A 17,488-nucleotide genomic window follows, 5' to 3' on the forward strand; every position below is an offset into this window, starting at 1 on the left:
CTGACAGACAGGAAGATAAGAAATAAAATCCATTGAAATATGAGTCCATGGCCTCCTGGGCACCGGCAGGGGCATCAACAACCCACTAGAACGAGAACAGGGCTTGGACCGAGAACAAGTCCCACAGGACGGCACAAAATTCCTGACATCAAGAGATAAGGCAGGCCACCAAAAAGACTGACTCACCAAATCTCTGGTACCAAAAATACCTGGATGACCAGCCAACGTGGATCAATGAATTTCAGACATTACTCTTTTCCTCCACTGGCCAGGGACATACAATTTTCCCATAGGGCAACGTTCAGGTTTATCCTCCTGACATTCCTCCAGGGCACGACTCAAATCACGTGAGATGGCGGAAAGAACTACACTCTCATTTAGAATGGTAGTAGGCTCAGTCACATCAAGAGAATCCGCAAAGAAACTTCTAGAAAGGGCGTCCGCCTTAACATTCTTAGTGCCCGGAAGAAAAGAGACCACAAAATTAAAACGCGTGAAAAACAAGGCCCACCTAGCTTGTCTAGGATTAAAGCGTTTGGCTGATTCAAGATAAATCAAATTCTGGTGGTCAGTGAGGACCACAACTTGATGTCTAGCTCCCAGGGGTGAACCTAGCCGCTCTGCCGCCTGAAGCGAACTGCACAACGGTGCCCCCCCTAATAAATTTTTAAAATCTGTAGAAATTAATCTGGTTCATACAGATTTATATCTATCATGTAAAAATTTGTACAATAGTGGACATTTTAATTTAGAGAAATAGAGAAGAGATGTCTGAACACAAGGATGTCAGCACCATCACCGCACATACAAGAACCACACAGAAGAAACAAGAAGAGGGATCATTAATGGCAATGGCAGGCCTGGCACAGCATACAGTACACCACATATCCCTACATCCCTACATACAGTATTATGGGCACCGCATAGTCCTCCATACAGAATTATGGGCATCACAATCCTCAATGCAGAATTATGGGGCACCACGTAGTCCTCCATACAGAAAAATGGACACCACATAGTCCTCCATACAGTATTATGGGCACTGTGTAGTCCTCCATACAGAATTATGGGCACCACATAGTCCTCCATATAGTACTGTATTATGGGCACTGCATAGTCCTCCATACAGTATTATGGGCAGAGGTCGCGCTACATATATTTCAGAGGAGTAAAAATACTCCTCCCAATATTTTTGAGGAGTATTTTTCACCACGGAGGAGTACGCAATTTGTATGAATTAAAATTGGCCATACAGGGGTATACATTGCCGTGCTATTAAAAAAAAAAAATTAGGAAACGTTATTAGAACTTCACACAATGATTTTTTACACAAATAGAGAAATTGGAGAATTCAAAACACATTTTATATCATGCACTGACAAGTTAGATTCTGTGAATCCTTACCTTTCTTGAACAAAATCCATCAGTCAAGGACCAGGACAATAGACCATGTAAACAGAGGTCAGCAGAAGAACATTTGAAAAAAGATGAACTAGAACAGTGAAACTAAGGTTGGCAGAAAGTCTTGTGCATTAAATCCCCAATGTGAAAAAATTACAAATTCAACCTGCGATTTTTTTTGCTTCCAGAGTGCAAATGCTGCCTGAAAATCAAAACTGCATTGAACAGTCTCATTTGTAAGGGAAAATGAAGGTCCTTCTTCAGAAATTCTTGACAGATCTTCAAGATGTATATCTGTTAGTCGACTTCGTTTCTTTGACTTGATCCTGTTTTGTGTAGAAAATCCACGTTCACAGCTTGCCGTCGATAATGGAAGAGTAAGTGCGATTGAAGAGCCGAAAATTCAGGATAAACTGCCATATCATCGATTTTGTAGGAAATAATAAACTGACAAAAGTCAACCATTTTCAGGCGGCCTCTGTCAATCTGACCAGCTCCACTACCTTCAGTAATCACCAGAGGGAAGCCAGAGAGAGAATTCACAACACTACACTCTGGTTGCCCGCTAGGAGGTGAATATCCTGGTCTCTGTCTTGTTCTAGCTTTGTGTTCCTTGCCTAGTACTTCTCTGCCTGCCCTCCAGGAGGCAGAGTATCCTGGTTCCTGCATACTTCGGTCCCTGGACATTGTCTCGTACTGTTTCCCTGTCTGAACTCTGTCCTACCTCTGCTTGTCAGTTTCCTTGTCTGTGGTTCCTTTCCCTGCTGTGTCTTTCCCTGTGACCTCCTTGTCTACACTCCGCACTCCTGCAAGCTCCGCCTGCTCCGCACTCTTGCAAGCTCCGCCTGCTCCGCACTCTTGCGGCTCAGTTCCTAACCTGTTCCAACATATTCCACTCCTTCCTGTCAATACAGATACTTGCACCTGCTGTGTGAACAGGCCCCTACCTGTTTCTTCTCATACCACACCCGCTTGCCCTGTGCCTCCAAGCCGTGCCCGCTTGCCCTGTGCCTCCAAGCCGTGCCCGCTTGCCCTGTGCCTCAGCCTGCCTGTCACTTGCACCTGACCAGGTGTCCTGTCCACGAGTGAGATCAGCAGTCACAGCCAGACACCACCCTGGAGTGACAACTGGCAGCCACCTGCCGCACAACCCTGACCTCACCACTGGAGGCTCTAGAGAAGACCAAGGCAGCTGTGTTAGTCACGCCCCTTCCAGGGTAGTCTGGTCAACCCCCTGGCTTGCGCCAATCAGCCAAGACGTGAGCATGAGTTTGCACAGGCCATGGACCCGCTGAGTCACATGTCCTTCCGCTCGCAGAGCGTCATGAACTTTTGTCCTGCCAGTATGAGCAACCGGAAGAATTTGTTCCGCCCTGCGTGGTTCCATTTGTTGAGACTTCTGAACCAATCATAGTCTCCAAAGCCATCTACAATCAGCTCCAGGCCTATGAAGAGCACGACCCAGCAGACCCGCCTAGGTTCTATGGGGGATCCTAAAGAGTGCCAAGGATTCCTGAAAAAGTGCTTGCGCTACATCCTGCAGAATGCAGCTTGTTTCCCCTCTGATCGGGTCAAGGTGGGATACATGTCCTACCTGGCTGGGGATGCTTTAATATGGATCTGTCCCCTCTTGGAAGCAGGGGATCCTGTCGTCATGAGCCTGGGGGCCTTCCTGGTGGCCTTTCATAAAGTCTTTGACTTGCCTCCTCCAGCTGCTCCTGAAAAGTCTTCCCCTCCAAGCTTCCAGAGACAGACCAGACAAGAGGAACCCAAGGGTAAATCGTCTCAACTGCCTGTGACCGTCCCTGACACTCCTGTTCCACAGCCTGCCAAGCCGGCCTCCCGTGTAAGATCCAAGAGGTCTAATAAAAAGCGGCTGGTAAGCTTGCAGCCGGAATCTGGTCTGGTGAAGGAGCGTCCTGACGGTCTCTGTCCTGTAAAGCCAATGACTGTTTCTCTGCCTTCCGGGAGCTTTGGTGTGTATAAACCGCCAGCTATATGGAGTCAGTGTGTGGTCTGTCATACAGCTTCCGAAGCCGACGTGGGCGTTGTCTCGAGGTGGCTGGGCCCTATTTGAGAACAGTCTAGTCCTGCAAGGACAACTTCAGCTCCAGGTGGGAGCTTTATACACCAAGTTCATCTTCCACTTGCTGACTGGGATGCCCATGGGTCATTCGGAGCCAGAGGTTCTTGAACCCATTCAAGTCTGGATACCCAGCATGGTGCTTTGGTTGAAGCAACCAAGTAACAAGAGGTGTCTGGTTCCCTTGTGTCAGAGTCAGTCAGCAAGGTCGTCTTTTTCATCTGGTCTGCTATTCGTCGAGTCAAGGGGTGATGACGTCTCCGAAGAAGGGGAAGCGGTGTCAGTCTCCTCACACATCTCTAGCGACTATACCAGTGATCTGCTCCCAGGAGCATCCCTGTCTCTTGATTGTCTTCCCCTGGATTACGGGCTGAAGATGGGTCCTAAGTATATGCCTTCAACCACCGTGTGGCCAGTGAGTGAAGATACTGAGACACAGGTTTACTCATCCACGAACCTGGAAAAGGAGGACCAGTTTTTTCAGGGTAACAGGCAGATGCTGCTTTCTGAATGTATGCCTTCTGCGTCCAGGTGGCCAGTTGGTGAAGATGCCAAGACAAAGGGTTGCTCATCCTCTAGCCTGAAAGAGGTGGCCCAGTTTTTTCTGAGTAACAAGCTGAAGTGGCTCCCTGTATGTATGCCTCCATCTTCCACGTGGCCGACTGGTGAAGATCTCAAGTTTGATCTTCTTTGCTTTCCACCAGTCTAGAGGAGGAGGGTCAGGTCTTTGTGGAGGTTGACTCTGTTGGGCACCAAGAAAGTTGGCACTCTGTGATTCCAGATGGCACGCCTACTTCATCTCACCTGAAGGATGTCCTGTCAGCCTGGACTGTGTGTGCTCCTATCCTTCTTCTGCAAGTCATTCTGGCAGGCTTGAGAAAGAGGGGCCGTAAAGGGGGGGTACTGTAACAACCCTGCTGGCATCACTGCATGGCTTCCCATCCCTCGCACACCAACTTACTCACTGCTCCGGGTCATGCTGTGAATTCTGTTTGCTGCCAGTCCTATGCTCTGTGCCTCTGCTCTCCTGCAAGCTTCCTGGCTATGTGTGTATAGGGGGGCAGCACCAGAACTCTCTAGTTCTTATGCAGTCAGGGGGCACCTGTCTAATCTGTCCCCAACCAATTATCTAGAGCCCTCCACACCCAATCGAACATTGCCTGTGCAATGTCTCAACTCAGCTCCTTGCTGCTGAGTAAGCCAGGCCCTGTCCTATGTCTCGTCTTCTCTGAGAGGGTTTACTCCTAGCTTTGTCTACTACACTCTGGTTGCCCGCCAGGAGGCGAATATCCTGGGCTGTCTTGTCCTAGCTTTGTCTGTGTACCTTACCTAGTACTTCTTTGCCCGCCCTCCAGGAGGCAGAATATCCTGGTTCCTGTATCCTTCGGTCCCTGTACATTGTCTTGTACTGTTTCCCTGTCTGAACTCTGTCCTACCTCTGCTTGTCAGTCTTCTTGTCTGTAGTTCCTTTCCCTGCTGTCTTTCCCTGTGTCCTCCTTGTCCACACTCTGCACTCTTACAAGTTCTGTCTACTTTGTACTCTTGCAAGCTCCACCTGCTCTGCACTCCTGCGGCTCCGCACTCCTGCGACTCCTTTCCTAACCTGTTTCAACATACTCCACTCCTTCCTGTCTATACCGATACCTGCACCTGCTGTGTCAACAGGCCCCTACCTGTTTCTTCTCATACCACGCCCGCCTGCCCGGTGTCTCCAAGCCGTGCCCCCCTGCCCTGTGTCTCCAAGCCGTGCCCGCCTGCCCTGTGTCTCAGCATGCCTGTCGCTTGCACCTGACCAGGTGTCCTGTCCCCAAGTTGGATCAGAAGTCACAGCCAGACACCACCCTGGAGTGGCACCTGGCAGCCGCCTGCCGCACAACCCTGACCTCACCATTGAAGGCTCCAGAAAAGACCAAGGCTGCTGTTTTAGTCACGCCCCTTCCAGGGTAGTCTGGTCTGTGGCACAGTAGGGCCACCACCCCCTGGCTCATGCCAATCAGCCAAGGCGCAAGCGTGACACACACACACACATATTATATATATATATATATATATATATATATATATATATATATATATATATATACACACACACACACACACACATACACACACTAGCTGAAGAGCCCGGCGCTGCCCGGGCATAGTAACTAACTGTGGTTAGTTATAACAAATTATAATTATCCTCCAACCCATAGTCCCGTGCCCATATACCCATCATGCATATCCACCATCCCATAGTCCCGTGCTCATATACCCATTATGACATCACTATCACCATGGCAACCGCTATGACATAACCGTCACCATTGCAACTTATTAAGACATCGTCACCATGGCAACAATTATGACATCATAATGAGGGGTGGGGCTTGCAACCTATGATGGCATCAGCGTCACCATGGCAACAATTATGTCATCATAATGAGGGGCGGGGCTTGCAACCTATGATGACATCAGCGTCGCCATGGCAACCATTATGACATCATAATGAGGGGCGGGGCTTGATACACACCCTTTTTCCCCATTATGTAGACAGGGGCAAAATTGTTTGGTGAATTGGAACGCGCGGGGTTAAAATTTCGCCTCACAACATAGCTTAGGACACTCTCGGGGTCCAGACGTGTGACTGTGCCAAATTTTGTGGCTGTAGCTGCGACGGTGCGAACATACACACACCCACATTGAGCTTTATATATTAGACTAGCTGAACAGCCCGGCGCTGCCCGGGCATAGTAACTAACTGTGGTTAGTTATAACAAATTATAATTATCCTCCATCCCATAGTCCCGTGCCCATATACCCATCATACATATCCACCATCCCATAGGTCCGTGCCCATATACCCATCATACATATCCTCCATCCCATAGTCGAGTGCCCATATACCCATCATACATATCTGCCATCCCATAGTCCCGTGCCCATATACCCATTATGACATCATCGTCACCATGGCAACCATTATGACATCATAATGAGGGGCGGGGCTTGCAACTTATGATATCAGCGTCGCCATGGCAACCATTATGACATCATAATGAGGGGCAGAGCTTGATACACACTTATTCCCCATAATGTAGATTGGGGCAAAATTGTTTGAATTGGAACGCGCGGGGTTAAAATTTCGCCTCACAACATAGCCTATGATGCTCTCAGGGTCCAGACGTGTGACTGTGCCAAATTTTGTGGCTGTAGCTGTGACGGTGCGGATGCCAATCCCGGACATACACACATACATACACATATATACACACACACTCTAGCTGAAAAGCCTGGCGCTGCCCGGTCATAGTAACTAACTACGGTTAGTTATAACAAATTATAATGATAATATCTACATATATATAGCTAAGTGTAGAGCCCTGCCCACTCTGCACAGCCACATTCACTATACTATCCTACATCATCCCGTCAGCCAGAGCCACCGGACTACTACCCCTAATATCCCACATCGTCCCGTCAGAGCCACCGGACTACTACCCCTAATATCCCACATCATCCCGTCAGCCAGGGCCACCAGACAACTAACACTAATATCCCACATCATCCCGTCACAGACGCCGGACTACTCCCCCTAATATCCCACATCATCGCATCAGCCAGAGCCACCGGACTACTACCACTAACATCCCACATCATCCCATCAGCCAGAGCCACCGGACTACTACCACTAACATCCCACATCATCCCATCAGCCAGAGCCACCGGACTACTACCACTAACATCCCACATCATCCCATCAGCCAGAGCCACCGGACTACTATCACTAATATCCCACATCATCCCGTCAGCCAGAGCCACCGGACTACTATCACTAATATCCCACATCATCCCGTCAGCCAGAGCCACCGGACTACTCCCCCTAATATCCCACATCATCCCGTCAGCCAAAGCGACAGGACTACTACCACTAATATCCCACAGGTTATCCATGACGGATAACATGATCAGGGATAAAAATTCTCCATTAAATGTCATCTGCTTAACCCAGCAGGAAGTACGGCGGCGTCTAAAAATCACTAAAATTGGCAAATCCCCGGGCCCCGATGGGATACACCCCCGAGTACTGCAGGAACTAAGCACAGTCATAGACAGACCATTATTTTTAATCTTTAAAGATTCCATAACAACAGGGTCTGTACCACAGGACTGGCTTATAGCAAATGTGGTGCCAATATTCAAAAAGGGAACAAAAACTGAACTTGAAAATTATAGGCCAGTGAGCTTAACCTCAACTGTGGGTAAAATCCTGAAGGGTTTTCTAAGAGATACTATACTGGAGTATCTGAAGAATAACCTCATGACCCAATATCAACATGGGTTTACAAGGGACCGTTCCTGTCAGACTAATCTGATAAAAGCTTTTATGAAGAGGTAAGTTCCAGACTGGACCAATGGAATGCAGTGGATGTGGTGTACATGGACTTTTCAAAAGCCACACAAAAGGTTGATACATAAAATGAGAACAATGGGGATAGGGGAAAATATGGATGAGTGGGTTAAGAGCTGGCTCAGGGATAGGAAACAAAGGGTGGTTATTAATGGAGTACACTCGGACTGGGTCACGGTTAGCAGTGGGGTACCACAGGGGTCAGTTTTGGGCCCGCTTCTTTTTAACATATTTATTAATGACCTTGTAGGGGGCATAGAGAGTAGAATTTCAATATTTGCCGATGACACTAAACTCTGCAGGGTCATCAATACAGAGGAGGACAATTTTATATTACTGGAGGATTTATGTAAACTAGAAGCTTGGGCTGATAATCAGCAAATGAGCTTTAATGGGGATAAATGTAAGGTCATGCACTTGGGTAGATCGAACAAGATGTATAATTATGTGCTTAATTGTAAAACACTGGGCAAAACTGTCACTGAAAAAGACCTGGGTGTATGGGTGGACGACAAACTCACATTTAGTGGCCAGTGTCAGGCAGCTGCTGCAAAGGCAAATAAAATAATGGGATGCATTAAAAGAGGCATAGATACTCATGAGGAGAACATAATTTTACCTCTATATAATTCACTAGTGCGACCACACTTAGAATACTGTGCACAGTTCTGGTCTCCGGTGTATAAGAAAGACATAGCTGAACTGGAGCGGTTGCAGAGAAGAGCGACCAAGGTTATTAGGGAACTAGGGGGTCTGCAATACCAAGACAGGTTATTACACTTGGGGTTATTTAGCTTGGAAAAATCGAAGGCTTAGGGGTGATCTTATTACAATGTATAAATATATGCGGGGACAGTACAAAGACCTTTCTAATGATCTTTTTACTCTTAGACCTGTGACGGGGACAAGGGGGCATCCTCTACGTCTGGAGGAAAAAAGGTTTAAGCATACTCACAGACGCGGATTCTTTACTGTAAGAGCAGGGAGACTATGGAACTCTCTGCCATATGATGTTGTAATGAGTGATTCCCTAATAAAATTTAAGAAGGGACTGGATGCCTTTCTTGAAAAGTATAATATTACAGGGTATATACACTAGTTTCCTTAATATTGCGTTGATCCAGGGAGCTAGTTTGATTGCCTTATGTGGAGTCGGGAAGGAATTTTTTTTCCCAATGTGAAGCTTACTGTTTGCCACATGGGTTTTTTTTGCCTTCCTCTGAATCAACATGTTAGGGCATGTTAGGATAGGTTATGGGTTGAACTAGATGGACTTAAAGTCTTCCTTCAACCTTAATAACTATGTTACATCATCCCATCAGCCAGAGCCACCGGACTACTACCCCTAATATCCCAAATCATCCCGTAAGCCTAGGGTCAGAACCAGAGCGCTGAGTGGAATGGTCCTAACTTTTATACCGGGGATCCCTTTAATAGAAGCCTGGGGTCAGTACCAAAGCACAGAGTGGATTCGCCCTCACTTCCATACCGGGGATCCCTTTAAGAGAAACTGGGATCAGAACCAGAGCGCTGAGTGGATTTGCCGTGACTTGCATACCAATGATTCCTTTAATAGAACCCTGAGGTCAGAATCAGAGCGTTGAGGGATTTGCCCTAACTTCCATACAGGAGATCCCTTTAAGAGAGCCTGGGGTGAAAACCAAAGCGCTGGATGGATTTGCCCTGACTTCCATACCAGAGATCCCTTTAAGAAAGGCCTAGGGTCAGTACCAGAGCGCAGAGTGGATTTGCCCTAGCTTCCATACCAATGATCCCTTTAAGAGACCATGGGGTCAGAATCACAGAGCTGAGTGGAACGGTCCTAACGTCCGTACCAGGGATCCCTTTAAGAGCAGCCTGGGGTCAAAACCAAAGCCCTGGATGGATTTTCTCTGACTTTCATACCAATGATCTCTTTCAGATGGAAAATGTGCCTACGGGATGGAGGATGTGTGATGGGGATATGAGCGGGGGGGGGGGGGGGATTCATTTCTGTCATGTGCTCTCTGCTCCTTTCAGGGGGCAGACAATGGCTGGGAGCTTATGTTCCCGGGATGCTAGATTTCTCCCACCATGTCAGTGTCTGCTGAGGTGTTGTCAAGTGGGAAAACTTGGTCATAGCAACCAATCACAGCTCAGCTTCTTTTGAACAGCTCTGATAAAATGAAAGATGCTTCGTGATACACACATACCTACATTCAGTTTTATATATATCGATATATATTCATTCTATGTGTCTAGATCTATTGGTTCTCTTCTTTTTTAAACATGTCAGTGTGATTTTACTGTATCGCAAAATGAATTGCCGGAATTTGTTAAAGGACACCGGTGCGTAGTTCTCGCAAGGCACACTTGTGGTTCGTGTGTAATCAGATTTTTTTCTCGCACCCATAGACTTGCATTGGCGAGTGGTGTCTTATAATTGGTGACAATTGCAGCATGCTGCGATTTTCTCAGCCCGATTAAAACGGCAGAGAAAAAAAAAAAAAACGGTTGATGGGAGCTGCCCCATATATTAACACTAGCTGAAGAGCCCGGCGCTGCCCGGGCATAGTAACTAACTGTGGTTAGTTATAGAAAATTTTAATCATCCTCCATCCCATAGTCCCGTGCCCATATACCCATCATACATTTCCACGATCCCATAGGCCCGTGCCCATATACCCATCATACATATTCTCCATCCCATAGTCCCGTGCCCATATACCCATCATACATATCCGCCATCCCATAGTCCCGTGCCCATATACCAATCATGCATATCCTCCATCCCATAGTCGAGTGTCCATATACAACCTTCATCTCATAGTCCCATGCCCATATACCCATCATACATATCCTCCATCCCATAGTCCCGTGCCCATATACCCATCATACATATCCTCCATCCCATAGCCCGTGCCCATATACCCATCATACATATCCGCCATCCCATAGTCCCGTGCCCATATGCCCATCACACATCCTCCATCCCATAGTCCCATGCCCATATACCCATCATACATATTCTCCATCCCATAGTCCCGTGCCCATATACTAATCATGCATATCCTCCATCCCATAGTCGAGTGTCCATATACAACCTTCATCTCATAGTCCCATGCCCATATACCCATCATACATATCCTCCATCCCATAGTCCCGTGCCCATATACCCATCATACATATCCGCCATCCCATAGTCCCGTGCCCATATACCCATCACACATCCTCCATCCCATAGTCCCATGCCCATATACCCATTATACATATTCTCCATCCCATAGTTCCATGCTCATATACCCATCATACATATCCTCCATCACATAGTTGAGTGCCCATATACCCATCACACATCCTTCATCTCATAGTCCCATGCCCATATACCCGTCATACATATCCTCCATCCCATAGTCCAATGCCCATATACCCATCACACATCCTCCATCCCATAGTCCCGTGCCCATATACATATCCGCAATCCCATAGGCCCGTGCCCATATACCCATCATACATATCCTCCATCCCATAGTCCAGTGCCCATATTCCCATCACACATCCTCCATCCCATAGTCAACCATTATGACATCATAATGAGCGGCGGCGGGGCTTGCGAACTATGATGACATCAGCGTCGCCATGGCAACCGTTGTGACATCATAATGAGGAGTGGGGCTTGATAGGCACACATTGCTTCCCCAGTATGCAAATAGGGGCATTATGACATCACAATGAGGGGCGGGGCTTCACACGCACACACTTTTTCCCCCAGTATGTAGATAGGAGCAAAATTGTTTGGCGAATTGGAACGCGCAGGGTTAAAATTTCGCCTCACAACATAGCTTGGGACGCTCTCGGGGTCCAGACGTGCGACTGTGCCAAATTTTGTGGCTGTAGCTGTGACGGTGCGGATGCCTATCCCGGCCATACACACACACACACACACACACACACACACACACACACTTTGAGCTTTATATATTAGATTGGGACGAGTGCAATGCGATTTTTTTATCACATTGCACTCGTCCGTTTTTCTCGCTAGTGTGACTCCGGCCTAAGTTAGATCCTCAGTGTCACCACCCTCCTCACTATCAGAGGCACGGTTGTTACGCTGATCTCCAGCCTTAAGGCCCCGTCTCACATAGCGAGATCGCTGATGCGTCACCGATTTTGTGACGCAACAGCAATCTCGCTACATGTGACACATAACGGCGACCTTCCCCCTTGGATATCGCTGATAATGCTCGAATGTCCTGGGCCATTTTTTCATTGTGGGCGTCCCGCGGGCCAGCATGCATTGCTGTGTTTGACGCCGACGAGCGACCTAGTTGGCGACGCAGAACTCGGCGACACAGGCTCGAAGCGTTCAGAATAGCTGCTGTGCGACAACGCACCAGCGATCCTTACCAGATCGTGTTGTTGTCGGGATCGCCGCTGCATCACTATGTGAAACGGGACCCTTAGATTTGTTCCTATCAGACGGATCAATCCTTTCAAATTCTTTGAATTCAAGTTTGTCTGCCATTCCTGACCCCTTTAAGAGATTCATAATTAACAATGATGAAGTATGGCAAGTTTAATGACTATGTGATGAGAAAGTCCCCTCTTCCAGGAGCAGATAGAAGCACTGTTGCAAGGGAGTATATATGCTCGTTTGACGGAATACAGGTGGCTATGGATAGTTTAATGAAGTAAAATGTTGATTGCTGCAGCAGGCTAAAATTATTTCTCAAGTCCTGTGAGTCCGGATGAGCTGCTGTGTCACAGCGCCCTATAGGGGCAGGGGACCACAGATCCCTAAGGTGGCAGGGGCACAAGCACAAAGGGGGCAGCTAAAATGTCAGTGAGGGAGCACGGGGCTCATTTTTCAGAGCTGTCACCGCGTCTCCCCTTTCTGTACCTCCAGAGAATAGATGCGCTGCTCCAGCGGCTCCCCTGAGGCTAGGATCTGCAGGTCTGGGTCTCCTTCCTGTCGGAGTACACAGCTAAAGATGACCGCCGTCTTCCTCAGGCCCCACGTTCCCGCCGGTGTTGCCTCAGAGCGCGGCTCACTGGAGCCGCAAATCACATTTCCCTGTGCACCGGATGACTCCTAGGGTCCAGGGGATTAAAGTTTGTGCAGGTAAATGACGGTTAAAGTACTGGAAAGGCAGGATAAGCAACAGGATGTGGGGAGCTCCATCTCAGCACGTCCTCTGGCTTCACTACATTGCCACGCCCGCTATGCGATTTTTTTGTATTTGTCGCTAGTGTGAAACCACCCTAACAAACGGGATTCTGGAGTTACTTTAAATCGGTTTGATATGTTTTCAGTATATAAATGAAAGACATTCTATCTAAATGAAGCGTCAGAGTTAGTGGTTGAGTCATCACAAGTTGTACTGACTACTAGACAGGGAAAAGTGTAGGGTGTTGTGTAATAAAGCAAAAAGTGATTAGGTGCCGAACCACCCCTCTAAGCCTCCCAGACACAATATCCTAATATCAGCAAAAGCCACCAATACAGAAGAGACAACAGTCTAATCTAGTGTGTGGGTCATAAAACAACTGAACGTCAGGGCAAGTAGCGATCCACCATGGACGGCAGACGGGTCCGGCTCCCGTGCGTGGGCCGGGGGGCAGAGCCGGCAGACGGGTCCGGCTCCCGTGCGTGGGCCGGGGGGCAGAGCCGGCAGACGGGTCCGGCTCCCGTGCGTGGGCCGGGGGGCAGAGCCGGCAGACGGGTCCGGCTCCCGTGCGTGGGCCGGGGGGCAGAGCCGGCAGACGGGTCCGGCTCCCGTGCGTGGGCCGGGGGGCAGAGCCGGTAGGTTGGTTTCTATCATCTACAGGTTTACAACCATATAATGTGCATGGCGCAAAAATACTATTATTCAGCAACCTGGCGCACTGCTCTGGTCAGCACATGCTGTGGTGCTGCAGCTGTCTAGCAGTGTTACTACCCTACGACACTCCAACACCCCGCATGGGACCATACCCTGCACAAGACACATGAAACGGACATACTGTGCGTCTGTCAAGCAGGAGGACTGCACTGCAGCGCTCACCTGCTTGTTCCCTGCAGACTCCGGAATCACATCAGCTGCAGAGGTGACGCGCAGCCGGAACTTTCAAAACGAGGCTTGGAACCCGGAAGTCATGCGGCGACCGCAGCTGATAATGGAGGAAGAGCCTGAGAGCTGTAACCCGTCAGTGGCTGATATCAGGACTGCCATGAGTTCCATTCTGTCGTACGAGATCTTAGTGCATGCCGTGTCTGGAGCAGTAGTAAGTCTGTCAATAGTTTCCTTAATTTGCAATGACAAAGTGATATGTAATGTGTGGCTGAGATTTTCTAGAGCGAAGTTATGCTCAGACCTTGATGTGCTGTAGTAAAGTCTCTCCACTCTGTGCTAAGTGTAGGGAAATGTAAGACAAATCCTTCTGTCCGATGACTATAAAGGCTCCATCTGGTACCTGTAATTTAACAATTTGTTAAAATAACGGTGGCCATAATAGAGACCAGACCGAGCTGCTCATACAGTAGGATCATTTTGGTGCCGCTGTCTCCATTATGGACTAACGGTTCCATCCTCTGCGGGGATTCTAGGTGCGAATAGGTTGTGTAACGATGGAGGCTTGAGAGTGTGCGGCAGATCATTATTGGAAAAATCGGCTACCGAAGTATGGCTCTGAGCTCATGACCTGGGATTGTCCTGTTCGCTCCCTCCCCTCCTCTACAGATCCTCCTGTCTGTTCACTCCCTCTCCTCTTCTACAGATCCTCCTGACAGTTCACTCCCTCTCCTCTTCTACAGATCCTCCTGACAGTTCACTCCCTCTCCTCTTCTACAGATCCTCCTGACAGTTCACTCCCTCTCCTCTTCTACAGATCCTCCTGACAGTTCACTCCCTCTCCTCTTCTACAGATCCTCCTGACAGTTCACTCCCTCTCCTCTTCTACAGATCCTCCTGACAGTTCACTCCCTCTCCTCTTCTACAGATCCTCCTGACAGTTCACTCCCTCTCCTCTTCTACAGATCCTCCTGACAGTTCACTCCCTCTCCTCTTCTACAGATCCTCCTGACAGTTCACTCCCTCTCCTCTTCTACAGATCCTCCTGACAGTTCACTCCCTCTCCTCTTCTACAGATCCTCCTGACAGTTCACTCCCTCTCCTCTTCTACAGATCCTCCTGTCTGTTCACTCCCTCTCCTCTTCTACAGATCCTCCTGACAGTTCACTCCCTCTCCTCTTCTACAGATCCTCCTGACAGTTCACTCCCTCTCCTTTTCTACAGATCCTCCTGACAGTTCACTCCCTCTCCTCTTCTACAGATCCTCCTGTCTGTTCACTCCCTCTCCTCTTCTACAGATCCTCCTGTCTGTTCACTCCCTCTCCTCTTCTACAGATCCTCCATATTTATTTACTTCCGCTCTTCTACACATCCTCCTGTCAGTTCACTCCCTCTCCTCTTCTACAGATCCTCCTGACAGTTCACTCCACCTCCTCTTCTAAGGATCCTCCTGTCCGTTCACTTCCGCTCCTCTTCTACAGATCCTCCTGTCAGTTCACTCGTCCTTTTAGATCCTTTTAGCTTATTTATCATCACACTCCCACCCTTCTCTGTTTCATGTCATCCTGCCAGTTCACTCTTCCGCTTCTCTTCTACTGATCGCACTGTGACGCTATGTGCACACGGTGCGGATCCTGCTGTGGATCCGCAACGTTTCAGGAGCTTCGGGTCTGCAGCAGATTTAGGTGCGTTGTACAGTACCATTGTTTTCAATGGTAAACTGGAAAATGCTGTGCACATGCTGCGGATTTTTCCGCGGGTTCAAATCCGCAGCATGCCAATTCTTTGTGCAGATTCCGCTGCGGTTTCACACCTTCTCCATTGTAGAGGTGTGAAACCGCAGGCTAATCCGCAGGTAAACCGCACGTCTTTTGACCTGAGATTTTACCTGAGGATTTTTACAAATCTGCAGGACCAAAATCTACGTGTGCACATAGCCTGAATTTATTTCCCCCTTTTTTCTCTGCTGCAGAATATTTTGTTAGTTCAGTTCACTTGCACTCATGGCTGAAAGTGTTGACACCCTTGACAATGTTCCAGAAAATTAAGCATTTTTTTTCAGAAAATTATTGCAATTACACATATTTCTTATACACATATTTATTTCATTTGTGTGTATTGTAACAACACAAAAAAGCAGAGAGAGAAAGGAAAATTGGGCACAGTTTCACACAAAACCCCCAAAATGGGCTGGACAAAATTGTTGTCACCTTTCCAAAATTGTGAAAAAACAACTTTGTTTCAAGCATGTGATGCTCATTCAAACTCAACTGTGGCAGGTAGCAAGAAACTCACACTTGAAACCAGATAAAAAGGGGAGAAGTTGACTCCATCTTTGCGTTGTGCGTGCCACATTAAGCATGGAGAACAGAAATGGGAGAAGAAAACTGTCTGAGGACTTGAGAATCAAAATTGTTGAAAAATATCAACAATCTCAAGGTATTATAAGTCCACCTCTAGAGATCTTGATGTTCCTTTATCCACGGGGCCCAACACAATCAAGAAGTTCACAACCTATGGCACTGTAGCTAATCTCCCTTGATGTGGTCTACAGAGAACAATTGATGAGAAAGGTTGCAACGTGGGATAGTCTAGATGGTGGATAAGCAACCCCAATCAGTTACAAAGAAATTCAAGGTGTCCTGCAGGCTCAGGGTGAAATAGTTCAGTCTGACACTATCTATTGACTTTTGAAGAAAAAGAAATGCAATGGTATGAGACCCTTGAGGACCCCCACTGCTGACACAGACATAAAAAAGCTAAACTGCAGTTTCCCAAAATGTATGTGAGTAAAGGCCTCATCTCACATAGCGAGATCGCTAGCACGATCGCTAATGTGTCACCGATTTTGTGACGCAACAGTGATCTCTCCTGCGATCTTGCTACATGTGACTCATAGCGGCGACCGTCCCCCCCACTTGATATCGCTGATCGTACTCGAATGTCCTGGGCCATTTTTTCATCGACGGCGTCCCACTGGCCAGCATGCATCGCCGACAAGCGACCTCGTTGGCGACGCAGAACTCAGGGACGCAAGCTGGAATTGTTCAGAATAGCTGCTGTGTGACAACGCACCCGTGATCCTTACCAGATTGTATCGTAGGGATCGCTGGTGCGTCGTTGAAGAGATCTACCTGTTTGACATCTTACTAGCGATCATTTAGCGACGCACCAGCGATCCCTACCAGGTCGTATCGTTGTCGGGATCGCTGGTGTGTCGCTATGTGAAAAGGGACCCTAAGCCAAAAACCTTCTGGAGAAGTGTCTTGTAGACAGATGAGACCAAGATAGAGTTATTTGTTAAAGTACATCATTTTATTGTTTACCGAAAACAGAAATAAAAAATATTTTGGTGTTGTTTTGCTGCCTCTGTACTGGATGCCTTGACTGTGCAAGGCATCATGAAATTATCAAATTACTAAAGGATTTGGGGTTTCAATTTAGTGACCCGTGTCAGAAAGCAAGGTTTGTGCCCTAGGACATGGGTCTTCCAGCAGGACACGGACCCCAAACATAGTTCAAGAAGCACCCAGAAATGGATGGAAACAAAGCACTTGTGCATTCTGAAATGGCCAACGATGA

At 47.9% G+C, this 17,488-nt stretch overlaps 2 protein-coding genes across 13 annotated transcripts in view; one reads left to right on the top strand and one right to left on the bottom strand.

The window, feature by feature from the left end:
- FHIT (fragile histidine triad diadenosine triphosphatase) overlaps window positions 1-14,109 on the bottom strand; it is a 183,631-nt gene extending 169,522 nt beyond the window's left edge. For 2 of the 4 annotated variants that reach the window (XM_073558035.1, XM_073558034.1), the window contains exon 1: window positions 13,901-13,993. The gene's annotated coding sequence lies outside the window, so the exon portion shown is untranslated. Of the gene's footprint in view, window positions 1-13,900 lie in introns of all 4 variants that reach the window. The other 2 variants (XR_012226443.1, XM_073558036.1) reach the window with 2 other exon arrangements.
- The window catches only part of SLC25A17 (solute carrier family 25 member 17), a 470,764-nt gene continuing 466,908 nt past the window's right edge, over window positions 13,633-17,488 (top strand). For 2 of the 9 annotated variants that reach the window (XM_073558022.1, XM_073558025.1), the window contains exon 1: window positions 13,636-14,120. In XM_073558022.1, the coding sequence (XP_073414123.1) occupies window positions 13,845-14,120 (276 nt within the window). In that variant the 5' untranslated portion in view covers window positions 13,636-13,844. Of the gene's footprint in view, window positions 14,121-17,488 lie in introns of all 9 variants that reach the window. The other 7 variants (XM_073558021.1, XM_073558024.1, XM_073558023.1 and 4 more) reach the window with 6 other exon arrangements.

The sequence above is a fragment of the Dendrobates tinctorius genome, unplaced genomic scaffold (assembly GCF_039654945.1).
Source record: "Dendrobates tinctorius isolate UK_male_01 unplaced genomic scaffold, ASM3965494v1 ptg000012l, whole genome shotgun sequence".
Lineage (NCBI taxonomy): Eukaryota > Metazoa > Chordata > Amphibia > Anura > Dendrobatidae > Dendrobates > Dendrobates tinctorius.